We start from the raw sequence: 17,452 nt of genomic DNA, 5'->3' as shown, positions 1-17,452 counted from the left end.
GCATATGTCTCGATATGTATCCAGGGAATATCTTTACACCAACGTTCACTTTCAAAGACCTCTTTGCAGATGCACTTTGGCAGCAAAGCTCCTGGCTCTTGTTACAGGAGGAAGCAATACAGTCTTATCAAGCTGCTTTCGAAACGAGGCTTCCCTGACATGGGAATTGTATCAAAATGAAAACTCCACTAATTTTACATATTAAAGGGGCACTGTGTAGTTTTGGAGAAGGAATTCAGACACAGAATTTTAGTGTTTACAATATTATTGAGGTAAAAATACAAGAAATATGTATTTTTTTTCCATAAGTGAATAAACAAGCTGTTGTCAGAGGAAAATAAGGTTCCAGAACACTGTTTGAAGCTAGAAAGGTGGCAGGGTCCGCCACATATAAACAAAGTAAAACAGTATAAATTGTGTTGTCCTTTAAGGTCAGTTTGTTTATTTAGTTTGTTTAGACACAAAAAATCGAGATCTTTCTTGTCTGGTTAAAATTTCTTCCTAAAAACTACAGCAGGGAGTGCTACTGCATGTCTGAAGTAGTATAAAGCCTTTGGTGGCTCCAGAGGAAGCTGAATGTTATCTTAAAGTTAGTGTGTTTTTGTCAACAATGTTCTATTATTTTTAAAAAAAATAGTTCAGTTCCGTGTGTAAAACATGTTGTTGGGCACAGATGATCCGGTAATGTGAGGGGATTAAAGATCCAGTCTTAAGACTCATCGAGGCTGCCTCAATAATATCAAACATGATTTGATTTACAATTTAAAATATGGATGATAACATCGGTACTTTCCTAGCCGGACCACAACAACCAATGTGAGAGGCATCCTGGAGCAGCTGGTAAACATCTTAATGTTAGCTAGCATTTAACTGGTGACAGAAACTTCAAATCTCACCTCCAGTTCTCACTGAAGAATAGAAAACCTGTGTTGATTGCATCTCCCCACTCATCCAGATTCGTTTAACCTTCTACTTTTGTTTTGTTTCTCTCATTGTAACATGTTACTACAGCAAGTTGTTGTACCACGCGTATCTCCATTTTGTTTATGTCTGCTTCCCCATGAGATCATGTGAGAGGGAACATAAGCCAGAGTGCTGAAACAACACCCATGCTGCTACAGAGTGTTATTCAAAATGTATTAATAATATATGTGTCACGTGTCCAAATTGCACTTTCTTGGGTCCTTGCAACAAACCAATCAAGTGTGAAGCGGATTAGATGAAACTTCTTGGGATATGTGAATAACACATACATACAAACAGACAGACAGAGATTCCTTGCTTTATAGTTAGTTGTTTGACAAATATTTAACACACACACACACACACACACACACACACACACACACACACACACACACACACACACACACACACACACACACACACACACACATGAGCATTGTGTTGTTACTCTGGCACATCAGAGACATAGTTTCGGTTCACTGTTAATCTTGTCTGATTTCAGCTGAAGTGTGTTGTCTCTTCTGCCCACCTTCACTGATCAGCTGCTCCATTTTACCTGAACAACCTGCTCAACTCTCACAAATCCAAAACAATGACACATTTCTTTAAATACTTAAAAGACCTATGGTCATTTATAAAAAATATCATTACATCTCATGCATGGCATTTTAGCAGACTCTACGTTTAATTAATTAAATAAAGGCTCATTGAGTTTACCAATAGTGAAGCTTTTATTGTGAAAGCCAAAGCGCTATGATTCCGGTCTGGTGCTGTCTAATGCTGTCTGCTTTTTACTCCTCTGGATCATCAGGTGGCCGTTCATCTATTGTGCTCACAACCTGATCAAACTGATCCCAGAGCAGCCAGGGATCAGGTTTCAGCACCGCGGTCAGCTCCGAGCCCTGCCCCCCCTCCTCCTGCTGTTTCCTCCTGTTTTCCTCGCTGCGACCCCTCCCCCTTTATATGTGCTCTCATCATAAATCCCTCCTATGTGCTACTGACTCGCACACTTGAAAGCTTCGGAAATCACGCAACGACTAGACTCTGTACCACTTTGGTTTTCCTTGCTGAGACTGAAACTGGTCTGACGGCAGTTTTTTTCCTGAAAAGCAACAGTGCCATCAGCCCGGCTCCCTCTGGATCTCCCTCTCTGTGGCTCACACTGAAGCTCACCGGCATCCTTTTCTCTACTTTTGCAGTTTTACCTTTTCAGCAGGAGTAGTCTCCGTTCAAGCTTCGGCAGGATGTTGGACCCGTCTTCCAGTGAGGAGGAAGGGGATGAGATACTGGAGGTGGAGCACAAAGAGGTGGCGGCCCCGCAGAGCCTCGGAGGAGCCCGGCTGTCCCCGGGCCGAGCAGCCGACGGCCACGGCGGCACAGGGCTCCAGCCCCGGGGCCGCGGGTGCGGCGCTGGCCGACCCTCCAGCCCCAGCCCGTCGGTGGGCAGCGACAAGGAGAAAGAAGACCTGGAGAAGATGCAGAGAGAGGAGGAGGAGAAGAAGAAGAGACTCCAGCTGTATGTGTTTGTGATGCGCTGCATCGCCTATCCATTCAACGCAAAGCAACCTACTGATATGGCCAGAAGGCAGCAGAAGGTAAGATCAGAGTGAAAGGGAGACACAAACCTAGACCCAACTCCAAACTGTGCTCTTAATGCAGCCGTCACTTCTAGAAGGAATCACTCATACATGGCACCAACTGTTGCTTCCATAGCGCACCGTGTAGCTGCGAGATTTTCAGTCGAATATTCAAGAACCCAAAATATCACTCGGTCGACTGAAGCCTGAGACGAGCTTCTTCACATATTCAATCTATTGCACATGTATCGGTACTTTCAGTAGAAAAGGTAGTTGATCGACTGTGGTGTATGAAGTGCAGTCTGAGGTGACAGGTACTCTACCTCACTGCACATAAAGCATCTAGCAGAGGCATGGCAGTAACTCAACACGAGCTGATGTCGACTTGATCGAAAATATTTTCTTTTCTCCCTCCACCCAACATCCTGGGTTGATGATGACAAAGCTAAACTAACCTACACCGAGTTGAAGGCTTCAGAAACAGCCAGATGTGATCATCAAAACTAAAAACAACACAGGGAGAGGCTGAAGGATGACATGAGAGCAGGAGAGGAGACAGCAAGCCAGACTGTGTATTCATGTTGTTCCCACCCATTGTAGTAGCTCTGCATATGTGACTTGCCTCTGGGTGTAGAAGCATCAGTGCTGTCGCCTCCTTCTGCTCGTCTCAAGCTGAGCTCTTATTAGAGCCATCTATTGCACAGGAGAAACAGCTCCTCCACAGCACTGAACAGTGCACTGAATGACATCCTCTGTCTGGGAGGAAGGTTTCTTTCTATAGTAGAACAGCTTTGATGTTGTTCCTTATGATGAAGATATTACTACGACCATCACACTACCTTATACAACCTGAGGTATATGAGATCATTATTAAATAAGATGAAACATTACATTTCTAAAGATGCCATATGCAAGATATGGAGATAACAGCAGAAGCAGCTGTTTCTTTACAAGGAGTCACACTTGGCTGTGCATATAAATAGTAAAGGATGTACTTGTGTAAAGAATGAGAAAGAGAGCTTGAGATCCTCTCACACTGTTTCTGAACCAGAAGACCAACAGTACCTCTACTGGAGCTACAGACATTCACTGACCGTGTGGCCCTGAGCCTACACCCTGTCTACACCAGTTGCGTAGTGTAAGCAGCATGTCAGCAGCAGCAGCTGCAGTCCTCCATCTGTGTCTGCACCCAGGGATCCTTTCAGCTGCAGCAGTGCTATGCAGTTCTCACACAAGTTTTGACAGCACTCAGCCTGATAAATAGTTACAGTAGTTATGTATGTCAGTAGGAAGAAAAGGTAGTTGAGGACACAAATTGCGATCCATTACAAGGCTGATGTAGACAGCTGGAGCGTATCTGTTCAGACAGATGTGCATGAGATGGAGGTCTGAAAGTCATGGCTGAAACATGTCCGGGCTGTCCACTGGATGTGGCAACTTTGAGCTCGGACTGCAATTTATCAATCTATCACATCTCCGCCATGCAGATGTGAAAGCATTTAACAAACATCTTCAAGCAGACTTTACATGGGCTTCAAATGTGACTTATACTGAACTGCTTCTCTCTCTCTCTCTGTCAGTCAGTCTGTCTGTCTCTCTCTTTCTCTCTCTCTCTGCCATTCAGTCAGTCTCTCTCTCTCTCTTGTCTCCTTCACATTAAAAGCATTAATGGCCTCCCAAGCCCCCCGTTCAAGGAGGTTGACCCAATTGCCAGAATAAATGTTGGCAGTTCATGTCTCTGCAAACATGTTGAGACTTTACATTTCTTTATGTTGCAATTTTACACTTCTTTAGGATCAGTTTTAATTTTCATGTTGCAAGAGAGCTGTGCTTATGTTTGGAAAAGATCATGTTTGGCTTAAAATACCCGGTTCTTTCGCCAAAAACACAGCTAAAAAATTGTCTTGAGGTCTCCTTTAATATATACAGTGGTTTCACACTTACAAATGTTAAAGGTGCAATATGTAAGAATTTGTGTTGAAATCTTCAAAACTTGACTGAAAATATCAACAGAATGTGAAGAAATACATGCATATACAAATATATTTATTCATCTTGAACGTTATGTGGAAGACCATGTATTGTGTTGCAAAGATATCTATTGAAGTTGGCATGCTAACCAGCTAGCCCCTAGCCAGTTTATACCTCTCGTGTCAGATATTAAACAACACCAACACTGCTCCGAGCTCATGGTCCGGGTAGAGTCAGCTAAAACGACTGCTAGCTGCACTACTTATTGAGCTTACAAGCTAACACCAGCTACAGTTAGCAGCAGCTAGAGATTAGTATGGTAATATGCCCCCTTTTTGTTGGGAGTATGAAATCGACAGGTACACACAAAGGGTCTATTACTCCACTATGTTACAGCACCAACAAAAGTCATTTTGACCGTTAGCATACCTCATCACAACAACTGAAGACTGACAGTCTAGTCTACGTCTTCAACACCAAACTTTACACTCTTCACCATTACAGGCAGTAAGTAATCTGACTAAACATGGTTTCAGCAGTAATTTGATTTATAAAGTGTCATGTGAAACCAGGTTTCCTTCACAAGGCTTACAGATTAGATTATGCTTTTCTGTAGCTTCAAGAGTTTATGTGCACATCCCCATGACAAAGACCCAAGACAGGGAGGCTTTACTGAGGCAGTCACTTAATGAAATGAAAGAAAAAATCAATGTTTTATGTGTGCGTAATTGTGCCCATTTGCACAGCTCAACAGTGAGTGTATTTGTAAAATTTAGACATTTGAAAAGTAAGAAAAAAACAGTGTACTCTCCCAGTAAACGGCCTGTCCACAAATTGCAACGTCGGGTGTCATAATAAAGCCCCCTTTCTAAGATACAAATTCACTGCAGGAGACACTTAACAGATTTCTCATACATCATATTTAAAATCCATCTCACCGATTCTTGATCAGTAGGGGCCAGGAAAACATGTTGACAGATATACAGTCACCATTATGTCCTCCTCCTCTTAGACTTTATAATGGCTAGCATGTAGTTTCAGACTGATTAGAGAATCATAATTCATGAAAATGGTTCATTTGGCACACAGGGATTGTGTTTTACAGATAGCAAGCAGAAACATCTGTTTGTGAAAACAAGCAGAGGAAAAAAAAAACAGTAACATTATTGCTGGAAAAGAAATTAGCTCCTGTCTCCCCCATGTCTATATATGACTGTACAACCCTGATTCCAAAAGTCGTGACGCTGTGAAAACATAAATAACACAGAATGTGATAATTTGCTAATACTTTTTGACATATACTCAATTGAAAAAAGTACAAAGACAACATATATTCAGGGTTTGACCTCATCAACTTCATTGTTTTTTGTAAATATCTGCTTCTTGTTGATAGAGGGGAAACAAAAGACTGTAAAAGTTGTGGAATGTTCCAAAAACACCTGTTTGGAACATTCCACAGTAAACAGGTTCATTGGTAACAGATGACAGAATCACTGGGTATGACGGGCACATGGACCGAGGTGCACCACTTTGTGAAACACATGATTGTATAAAGCAGATTACTATCTGGGCTCAGGAACAGGAACACTTTGTAAAACTATTGTTTTACTAATGAACACAGTTCATTTGCAAATGATAGCATTCTGTTCTTTACGTTTATTTATGTTGTCCAACACTTTTGGAAACAGGGTTGTATAGTTATTAATAATGTATAATTATTAACGATACTGTATGCTGTTAATGCTACAGAGGCAAGTGTATTCTGGATAGTCACATTTTGTCAAAATTGACACGTTTTGGTCACTTTTTGTCAAATTTGTCAACGGGACTAATATCATCTGTTTCTTATAAAAAGCAAAGAAGCTGCCACATCAAACTAATTTCAAAACCACATTTTGAAAATGATTAGGGATGCATAGTATGGATTCTTTTGTTCTCTCTAATGAGGAAAAATAGTAATGACTGTGCTTGTTCGACAGTTGGAGGTGTCCTGTCACAGTTTCACAGAAATCAATTTTGGAATGGTGGTCTGTGGGCAAAATGTGTTTTGGGCAGTAGTTGCCTACTGGAACAAACTGGCCGCAAGGCTGACTCACCACACCGTATCTATGGCCTCATTGCCTTGAGGGCCTGGAATCTTGACATTGCTGTGAGGTTGCCAGGCAACCTGGTAAGACCTTTGGAAGTCACCATGCATTGTTGCTGTTTGCCAAGAAATACTATCAGCGTGTTACGTTACTGCAAATCCACCGCTTGTCATTCTTACATTTTTGTGTTCAAAAGCAATTCAAAATGTTAACTGGTGAGTTTTGGAGGTGTTGGTAGGTACATTTTGAACAGAGACAGGTTAGCAGTGTCCCTTGTATTAGGCTTTATGCCAAGTCAAGCTGATCATTTTCTGGCTCCAGTTCCAACAAACCGACATGAGAGTGGTACTGATCGTCTATAACTCTCGGCAAGAAATAAACGTATTCAGAGAATGTCTATTCCATTTTCAGAAAAATCTGTAAAGAAATGTGTGTTCATAGCTAACAACCCAGTGTTGGTTGCCTGTTTGTGTCCTGCTAGCAGTGGAGCTTAATGCTGGTAATGATGGTCCGTCCATTGAATAAGTTAAGTTTTAGGAGCAGTATTAGGAGCAGCCGGCAGCTGCTGTGCAGCTCCTGGAGACCAACACAATATATCCTTTAGCTGGATGTATTCACTGAATGGTTGGTGCTATGAATACAATCCAAGAGCACCTGTTTGTATAATGACCCATTATTTCTATCAGCATGTAAAGAAATGTGCTTTTTAAAGCATGACACAATAACATGGAAAGTTAGTGGAATATTCTTTCAACATCTATACAAGAACACCACAGAACGCTGAGTGAGGGAGGGGGGTGCTGGTGTAAATCATACAAACTGAGATGTCATCCTGAATTATGATTCTACATCAATGGAGAGAACAGGCAGAAGCCATGAAGATAAAAACAGTATATCTGTGACTGACCATGAACGGGCTGCTGTGTCGTTTTCAGTTCTGGTTGGTCATGTTGTTCCTTCTCCTGGAAAAAAACACCTCATCATATCCAATAAATTGGCACATGTGGAGCAAGGATGGATGGAACAGTGTTTAAGCCTGAAAGACATCCAAGTATCTACTGCTGTATTGTTGTCATGTGACAAAGTGCAGTCGGATCAGACATAAACCATGACATACATGAAGCATGTGACTTAAATGCCACTCAAGCTTCAGCTGAGCTGGTCTACACCTGTGTTATCAACCCTTACTCAGAATGCATCTGTTAGTGGTACTGACCCTGTAAGCAGTACTCTGATGTGCAATATGTAAGTAGCTATAGAGAGCTGAAGTGATACCAGAACTTGTTGTCTCTGTTCCATAAGCAAGAAATTCTCATTCAAAATCCCACTGACAATTGCATCTACGGTAAAAACTACAAATCCAGCCTCAGAACAGAGTCTTTTTTAACTGTTTGTCATTTAGCTTACTTCATATTTTTAGAAAAAATGACCTAAGATTGTAGAGGAGTTTTTAAAGGGGCACTGTGTAGTTTTGGAGAAGGAATTCAGACACAGAATTTTAGTGTTTACAATATTATTGAGGTAAAAATACAAACTCAGAAATATGTATTTTTTTTCCATAAGTGAATAAACCAGCTGTTCTCAGAGGGAAATAAGGTCCCAGAACGCTGTTTGAAGCTAGAAAGGTGGCAGAGTCTGCCACATATAAACAAAGTAAAACAGTATGAAATTTTGTTGTCATTTAAGGCAGAGATGTCATTTTTTGCAAGTCCAAATACAAAAGTACAAAATACAGGACATACATTACACATATATAATATATAAAATTAGAATTAAAATTAACAGTAGCTACAGTAAACATTGCAAACAGTAAACAGTGCAAATAGATGTGCAAATAGAGGTAAAAATTGTCCATTGTCTATTATCTATTGTCCTCCCTGCCTTTACTGAGAGCTGTTGTACAGTCTGATGGCCAGGGGGACGAAAGAGTTTTTGAGTCTGTTGGTGGAGCTGGACTGGGACAGCAGCCTGCCACTGAACACACTCCTCTGCCTGGTGAAGGTGTTGTGCAGAGGGTGGTGGGTGTTGTCCAGTATGGACAGCAGTTTGTCCAGGGTCCTTCTTTCTGCCACTGTCACCAGAGAGTCCAGCTCTGTGCCCACTACTGAGCTAGCTCTCCTCACCAGTCTGTCCAGTCTGTACTGTATTATCATCACTCCTCTGTGTTAGCACAGAGTATTATCAGCACTGATTAGTTGTTTGGTATATAAAACAGTCTGTTGCAATGCAATATAAAAAAAAAAACCCACACGATTAAAGCTTTACTTTAAAATTAATAACTGAGGTTAACTTTCACGTTACCAAGTGACTGACCTATCCGGGTGTGTTTTCAGGTGCCTGATAAAGTTTTATGTGGTCCATCCAGCATCCTTTATATTCATTCTGCAAACGTTGCATTTGGCGATTCTTTTGTTTGCGCCTTGTGTGTAGTTCCTGTAGGCAAAGGGGAGACAAACGGGAGAGCAGCAGCAGTTGTTGTGCTCATCGACATAGCGTTGTTTTCATCTGGTGGCCGCACGCAGTGCGCATCAAATGCATAAGGTTACGCATGAGGGAATCTGTGTCTCAATTCATTCAGGGTGCGGCCCCTGAATTGAGACACAGCTGGAATGATGTTCAGCTCGTCAGACATTTTCTTAATGTTGATGCGCCATAAAAAATAAATTATTAAGATCGTTCACGGGTCCCAAATCTCAAGTCTGAGTCGAGTCTCAAGTCTTTTGAAGGTGCGACTTAAGTGTGACTCGAGTCCAAGTCGCAAACTCGAGTCCCCATCTCTGCTTTAAGGTCAGTTTGTTTATTTAGTTTGTCTAGGCAGAAAACAACAGAGTGCACCTTTAAGGCACCCTTTGCACTCAAACACATAGAAGGTCTTTCTTGTATAACAAATGAACATATAAACACTGGTAAAATATAAACACTATAAAAGCTCCTCCTCATGTTGACTCCATATTTCACACAAGGGGCACTGGTGAGAGCACATCACCTCTACAGTACTCACTAAAGTTCTTGTTATCTTCAGTCAGAGTCAACATGTTATTTTGGTGTCATCATGTTACAGTTGATCCGCTTCGTGAGATCCCACGAGATTCTTCTGCACTCTGGGGAGCGCATGATGAAAGATGCGTTGGTCTCATGTGCACTGAGGGCCTTTCACTTCACCGTCTTCATGTATGAAGTGTGGAATAGTGCATGAACTGACTTTGCTAGCATATTTGTTGACGCAAATAACCCACTTGCAATCTAGACTTGAAAATAGCAATGTCTAGCAATGGAATACTTACGCAAGTCCTGTACTTAATTTATTTCCATTCTTTGTAGCTTTATACTTCTACTTCAGTACATTTCAGAGGGTATTATTGTACTTTTTTACTGCACTAGATTTATTTGACAGCTATGTAGAAATACCAGTTAAATGTGTGTGTGTGTATTTGTGTGTGTGTGTGTGTGTGTGTGTGTGTGTGTGTGCTAATGTCAGTCTTAGCATGTTCTAAAGGCCATTACACACCAGGGCATGACAAAGAAACGACACAAATATGCAAAATAGTCATATAATAATATGTTCATTTTCTTGACCGCTTTATCCGTGAGGGTCGCGGGAATGTTGCCGCTTTATCCCCCCTTTCGGGGGGTTGCGGGGCTTACTGGGGCCAAATCCAGTGTTCATATGGGCGGAGGCCAGGGTATATCCCTGGACGAGTCGCCAGCTCATCGCAGGGCCCTCTGACGGCAGAGGCTGCCACACAAGGTGCCAACTGCGCGTCAGGATAATATGTTAAAATACCAAAGTTGCAAACAAACTAACCGATCAAGGCAGCAGTAGACTCCCATGTTAGCCCACCTCAAGTGGTGGGCCTTGTTTCACCTCCTGAGACGTGGTTTGGAAACTGCTACTCTGAGATCACTCCTGTCAGCCTTCTTTTGACAGCTGATTGGAGACTTGTGTTTTGTATCTGTGATGAAGTTGCTTTTCTATCTCTCAGGGAAATAAGCTTGATGTATTGATCTTCTGATGGTGTGGTCACATGGAGTTCCATGCTCTGCCCCCCTAGAAACCTTTAGTCTAGCCATGATTTTGATGCTGAGAAAGCCCCTCTTTAACTCTTTTCATTTATTTTCTGAATCCTAAAACTTTAGGATCATTTTCCAGCTTTATGTGATAATATTAGAGATTTTCAATGTGTCTCAGAGTTTTGGACCCCACTGTATGTTCACAATGTTAGTTTGTTTCCTCTGTTCATCATATGCTTTTTTTTTATCAACCACATTTCACAGAATTTATTCACTGTATCGTTAGGCATTTCCTCAAAGAGCTGAAAAACACCAAGCTTTCAACCACAGCCAAGATGAAAAAAACAACACATACACAGTCATTACATCGTGTAAGTCAACAAGGTAATGGTGTGTATGTGTCCACATAAATGCCTTTATAGTCTATACATTCATTAAAGTAGATGGAGGGCATTCAAAGCTTTAGCCTCCACACTGCTGCTTACATGCTACATCAATAAATTACTATTTCAATTTTAGTAATGATGTTTGAGTTCCCAATTATAAAAGTCTCTTTTGTTATTATCATTACCCCCACCCTCCACATTGTGTGATCCAAACACAATGTACCATTCCACTATGATGTTATGATGTTTTCATCATAATTAATCATTTTGCTCCTACACTGAACTCGCTCAGATGAGAAACGGTAGCTGCCTTGTAGGTGCAAATCCCCTCACTAGTTCATGTAGAAACAATTCTACAAACATTACACATCAGTAGCTTTCTGTTCATTCATCACTAATAAAATAGGAAACCAACTTTAGACTGCAAGAGAGAATGAAAAGACAGAGAACACTTCAAAGGCTCTTGAATGCAAGCCATTCAAAAACAGATCAGCGTCATAGTTCAGTCACTATGTCAGAGTCAGTCTGTCTGTTATAAGAGGATATGTAGAGGTAGACGGAGAATAAAAGTCTAATTTGGCGTTCTGTGTTTAGATCACACTGTGGAGCTCATACGCCTTCTCAAACACATTTGCCAGTCAGCTGGGCAGTGGGTGGTACTGCACTGGGCTTGAGATGCTGTGGGCTGGAAAGAGATAAAGCCATGGCTGTTCCTTCTTTGAAATTTTTCTTTCATGTTCAAACCTGTCTTATGAGGACTTTGCAAATTGCAGTTTTATGTCTTGTTGCCGGTAGAGATGCTTTGAAGACAGAAATAAACCATTGTGAACCTATGTGAGACCTGACATCGGAGCACCTGTTTGTGCCGTGAAGACGGACACCCATTACCTCCAGTTCTGTTTCATTTTGACCAACTTCCAACTGCTAAAAAATCTTGAACAAGCATTTGTATGGACAGTGCTAGGGCTGGCCACTCGTGGGGTCCTGACGGTCAGAGCTTGTGGCTGTTGACAAACCTACACCATACACTGCCGGCCAGCCTGTTTCTTAATGTTTGCACTTGTGATAGTGAATGAAACTGCCCTGGACACTATTCATTCTTGTAACATTAATAAAGCTGTAATGGTTAGGCATTAATGCCATTGACATCTAATTTCAACTACTTTGTGTAGTACTTTATCTTATGATAATGTATTTTTATGGATGAATTAACTATACATTATTGTTTATCTGTTTATTACATTTTGTATTAATACTCTGAATTTTAAAAGTACCGAGTAGCTTTAAAATCAGTGTAGTTGACTAGAAAGTATAATATTTGCTTTGGAAATGTAATGAAATTAAAGTATAAAGTAGCATAAATGCAAATACATGCACCTCAAAACTCTACTAACTGTACTAAATGGGTGATTTGTAAGATATGGGCAGAGTTTTAGCTTAAAACATAAAGTAACATCATCAACACAATGTGAAGGAAGAAAGTGAACAGAACCACCAAGAGGCAAGTTTAATCTGGGAGATACAAAGTAGTGGCAGCTGCTATGTTTTACAAGCTCTCAAAGCATTTAGTGTAATAAATGAACAAAATATGCTCTCAAAAACATTCTTACAGATAAGATTTGTAAATATTCCAACTCTAGAGGCCGTTTTCACCCACCGATGTTTTCCGACTCTCTGTTACTCCTCTCTTGCTGTTGAGCTTAGGGCTGGCAGGTTATACAGTTAAATGGTATCTCGGGGTATTTAAAAATGATGTCTCTTTCATTTCCACAATGAAAAAAAATGTTGCTCATTCTGCGCATGTGTAAGTACTTTAAGGGTGTGTGTCCAGCAGCAGTACTCTCTGTGTGTTCGAGGATGTTATGAGGTGATGACAGAACTTTTTGTATTTAATGTAAGTTGTCAAATAAAGAAGCTGTCAAAAAAGCACTCGTGGGTCACTTGACAGCCTCTCCACAGAAGGGCCAATTTTCTGGCTTCTCCTCCGGTGCTTGGTGGTCTTGGTAATACAGAGACTATGACCTGTAGTTTTCCAAGTAAACACACCGTCCCCTCCTGATGGCCGGCTGTTGCTCTTCTTGGGTTATACTGTACTTCTCCTACGCAGCCGCATTTTGCTGCCGGAGTGTGACGAGGGAGAGCCAGCAAATCCTGACGAGGCTGTGTGCAAGATTTGCATGAAGAAAGTGACAGCCAGAGATGATAGTCCTATAAAAAGCTCGAAATGCAGCTCAAAATACTTACAACAAATTAATTACATGCAGTGAAAGCTTAACATAAAATTAGATCTTTAAATTAAGAATAACATGTTAAAAATGTTAATGTGGCAAAATCCTACAATGTGATTTGAAATCAGCTTGTGGTAATACTGTATACCGTTGGAAAATTTGGGGACGGTTTATCGATATCAAAAATTGGACACCGCCCAACCCTAGAGCTCAGCCCCATTGCCCCTGGTGACCCCCCCCCCCCCCCAGTCCAGGCACACTCAAGTGTGACTGGCTCCACAGCTAACTGAGCCACGAGCCAATTAGAGTGTGGTCATCTATGATAAAAGAGGCTGTAAAGCTCTACAGAGCTAACAGGAACTAGATAACTTCTGTGGAGAGGCTGTCAAGTGACCCACGAGTATGAGTGCTTTTTTGACAGCTTCTTTATTTGACAACTTACATTAAATACAAAAAGTTCTGTCATCACTTTTATAACATCCTCGAACTGATAATTGTATCAGGGTTTGTCACTAAAAGGGACAACTTTACACTTAAGCATTTTGCCCATTGTTATTATAAAACATGTTGATTAGTGCAGAAGTATGAAACGGAAAAATTACTAATATGTCTGTGTTGGAATATAATGTCATTTATATTTATTATAAGCATATAAGCATAAGCTGAAGCATTTGATGAAATAATTTAACATTGCACTCACCAAGTTAATTGCTGAGATGTAAACACCCAGGTCAACCAAACTTCCACTATCTGAAAGAGGAAGGGAGGCAAACAGTAAAATTACTCTCCAAACTGTCTGTTGTAGGCACACCTCCTGTCCCATTTTGACTCTGTTGTCACTATGTTGTTGTGTTCCCAAATCTGTGTAAAACTACAAACATTTATAATAAAATTGGTTCCATGTCTCTATGAACAGCCATTCACCAAAATCTTGATGTAAGAATTGTCATGATTATCAGCTAGTTAAACATTACATGACACGTTGAATGTTCATTTGATCTCACTGATTATCTTGCAAAAGGGCTGCTTACTTGCGTCTGCAGCAATGACATGGAGACACATTGCCCCTGTCAGTCATGTTGCCTGCATTGGCTACCAATCGATCATTTCTAATCCTGTTCCTTATCAAGATCCATTTTCAACCCCTTTGTGACAAATCTTTGTATGTGTGCTGAGAGCCAAACAACTTTAAACTGCTGTCTAGAGGTTGGATAATCTTGCTGAAATATGACAAATTCCATGAAAAAGTCAATACTGATATTCAGCATTCAGTCTTCTCTCCTTTTGATCTGATGGGGATCAAAGAGCCTAGATCCTTTCCTCAGGAGCCAAATCGTCTGATTCGTGCTGTGATGAACGCCTACCTAAAACCAGGTACAACCAGGGGTCTCTGGAGTTCTGCCCCCCAGAATAAAAACATATCAGTTTGAAAGATTTAAAACATCAATCTGGACTACTATGAAGAGAAACTGTAACAATATTATTAAAGGTAAATATTAATTATTTTGCCACACAGCAGTGTAAATACAATAGGTATATACAGCGGGCGATTTTGGGGGGGGGGGGCCCATTGGTAGCAAAATGACCAATGTACCCCCCTTGTTAACCTGCCCTCCCTCTCCATCCCCCCGAGATCACTGACAGGCAGACTGTTGTCCAGGTTCGGACCCAGATGCTATTCTGTCTGGACATGGACTTATGACTGATGAATTATTGACAGAGTATTTCAATTTAAACCATTGCAGCAGTCCAGGAAACTCACAGACCGATTGCATGCGTTTTAAGTTGCTCATGTAATGCTGCTCAGTCAATCAAATCCTTGTATTGTGTTGAGTGTTGCTATTGGAGTTAGACAGATACACACACATATTGTCATGCTGGAGCAGAGAAGGTGGACCCAAATACAGTGGACGGCAGGCAGGAAGATCAATGGAAGAAATTTCATTCAGGATGAAGGCAACACAAAGAACAGGCAAACATAACAGCAGAGTCAGGGAAACTCAGTCTGATCAGGGAAACAGAACAGATGACTCAACAAAGACTGAACTAAAGATTGGACCAAAATACAAACTAAACTAAAGAGGGGGCGAGGTGCAGGTGGAGTGAGGTGGAGAAAGGGGAGGGTAATGAGTGAAAAAACACTAGCAGCAGGGCTGGGCTGAGGAAGGAGATGCAGCGCAAGTGTGAAGGGAAAGCAGACTGGGAAGGAGCACAGGAGGGAAACAGGGAAACACTGGAAACAGGACAAAAAACACACAAACACAAATATAAGAAGACAGAATCGACAGGACCATGACACAAACGAGAGAGATGAGAGACAACTATTGGAGAAAAAAAGACAGCAAAATCAGAGCTCTAATCAAGAATGGACTCGTAAATGTTCATTCTTCCCATGAGCAGTTCAAAATTAGTGTGACTCATATCTGAATCCCTAACAGTTTCTCAGAAGTGGCAGTGTGAAGCACCAAAAATAGACAAAGCACAGAGAAATCTGAACTGTGGGCACAGGAAACTCCTTGGTATTTAACTTATCACTCAAAAAGGCATTTTAACCAGTGTAAGTTAAAAACAAGTCAACTTTGACTTTTGGTTACATGCAGGACTCAAACCTCATTGGTCATGTGAGAGAATTAAGTTTGCACTAAATCAAGGTTCAAGATTCATTTATTTATAATTTTACGCATTTACAAGGTACATTTATTATCATTTATTACAACAACACAATGGTTTAAAAACAAAACTAGGTTTGAAAACAAAACTAGGTTTGAATCCTTTGCGCTATATTCACAGAAAAACAGTCTTTTAGAAACTGGAGAGTTTAGGATGAGTTCAGGAGTCTCACAGCCTGAGGGAAGAAGCTGCTCTGTAGTCTGGTGGTATGGCAGCAGATCATTTAATTCAATTCATCTTTATTTGTAGAGGGACCAGGTCCAATATTAAACATAAATGTTGCCATTTGATGTATTGTACCAGAGTTAGCCTAGAGCTAATTTACATCTGCAGTTCCTTGGCAGGTCATAATTAAACTTCACATAGTTACAGAACTGAAACTTTCAGCAGAAGTTTCCGTTTGTTTTTAAAGCTGCTATTGATATGTTGATATTACATAGATTATTTTGTCCAAAACCTTTAAGGTTTGTTTATACAGAGACTCCAGTGGTTTAATGATGTTATCCCCATCTTGCCCCCAACATGTTATATAATATGAGATATGGGAAAGAATCAATAGCATGAATGTCTTGGCAGCATCCTTTGAAAGACAGTCTCTAATATGTCTAAACATTTGCCAAGTTGCTGTAATCATTTTTTTGACATGTGACTGAAACTTGAGATTTGAGTCGAGTGTTACGCCAAGATAATACTGGCAGTACGTTTATAGGTCTATAATTGCTGGAGTACCAATGACTTGTATCCAGGCACTAGGGAAAGTATTATGTTGAAGTGACAGATTAATTAGATGAACAATGGGTGGAACAAAAGTATATTTGTGTTTTGTAATAAACATTGTGTCAAACTGGAAAGCATCTCTACATTTCGAGCCTTTTACAGACCAGATGATTTTATTTACTTCTGTGGCGTTTGTTAAAACCAGATCGAAAACCTGATCTGTAGTAGTTATAGGAACAATATCCAGTTCAGTGTAAAGTTTCTACCTACATTGCTAAAAAAAATTAAGGGAACACTTAATCGTCACGTATAAGACCAAGTCAGGTAAAAAGACATACATTTGTCCATTTAGGAAGCACAAGTGATTGTGAATCAATTTCACCTGCTTTGGTGCAATTAAAAGTGACAACAGGTTGGGACAACCCCCAAAAGGGAATGGTTTTGCATGTGGTGGCCACAGACCATTGCTCTCTCTTTATCCTTCCTGACTGATTCTTGTCTAGTTTTGTGTTCTGCTAGTGTCCTTGTCACTACTGGTAGCATGAGGTGGTACCTGCAGTCCAATCAGGTTGCAAAGGTAGTCCAGCTCCTCCAGGATGGCACATCCATAGGTGTGGCTGCATGAAGGTTTGCTGTGTCTCCCAGCACAGTCTCAAGAGCATGGAGGAGATACCAGGGGACCGGCCATTACATGAGGAGAGCTGGACAGGGTCGCAGAAGGGCATCAACCCAGCAGCAGGACCGGCATCTGCTCCTTTGTGCGAGGAGGAACCTCAGGAGCACTGCCAGAGCCCTACAAAATGACCTCCGGCAGGCTACTGGTGTGCGTGTTTCTGACC

At 41.0% G+C, this 17,452-nt stretch overlaps 1 protein-coding gene across 1 annotated transcript in view; it reads left to right on the top strand.

The window, feature by feature from the left end:
* The first annotated feature begins 2,210 nt into the window (after window positions 1-2,210).
* The window catches only part of cadpsa (Ca2+-dependent activator protein for secretion a), a 218,921-nt gene continuing 203,679 nt past the window's right edge, over window positions 2,211-17,452 (top strand). The window contains exon 1 of the mRNA XM_073468331.1: window positions 2,211-2,561. Coding sequence (XP_073324432.1) covers window positions 2,211-2,561 — 351 coding nt within the window. The remainder of the gene's footprint in view (window positions 2,562-17,452) is intronic.

The sequence above is a fragment of the Pagrus major genome, chromosome 6 (genome assembly GCF_040436345.1).
Source record: "Pagrus major chromosome 6, Pma_NU_1.0".
Lineage (NCBI taxonomy): Eukaryota > Metazoa > Chordata > Actinopteri > Spariformes > Sparidae > Pagrus > Pagrus major.
Note: the sequence above shows the minus strand (reverse complement) of the source record. Positions and strands in the feature narration are given on the sequence as shown.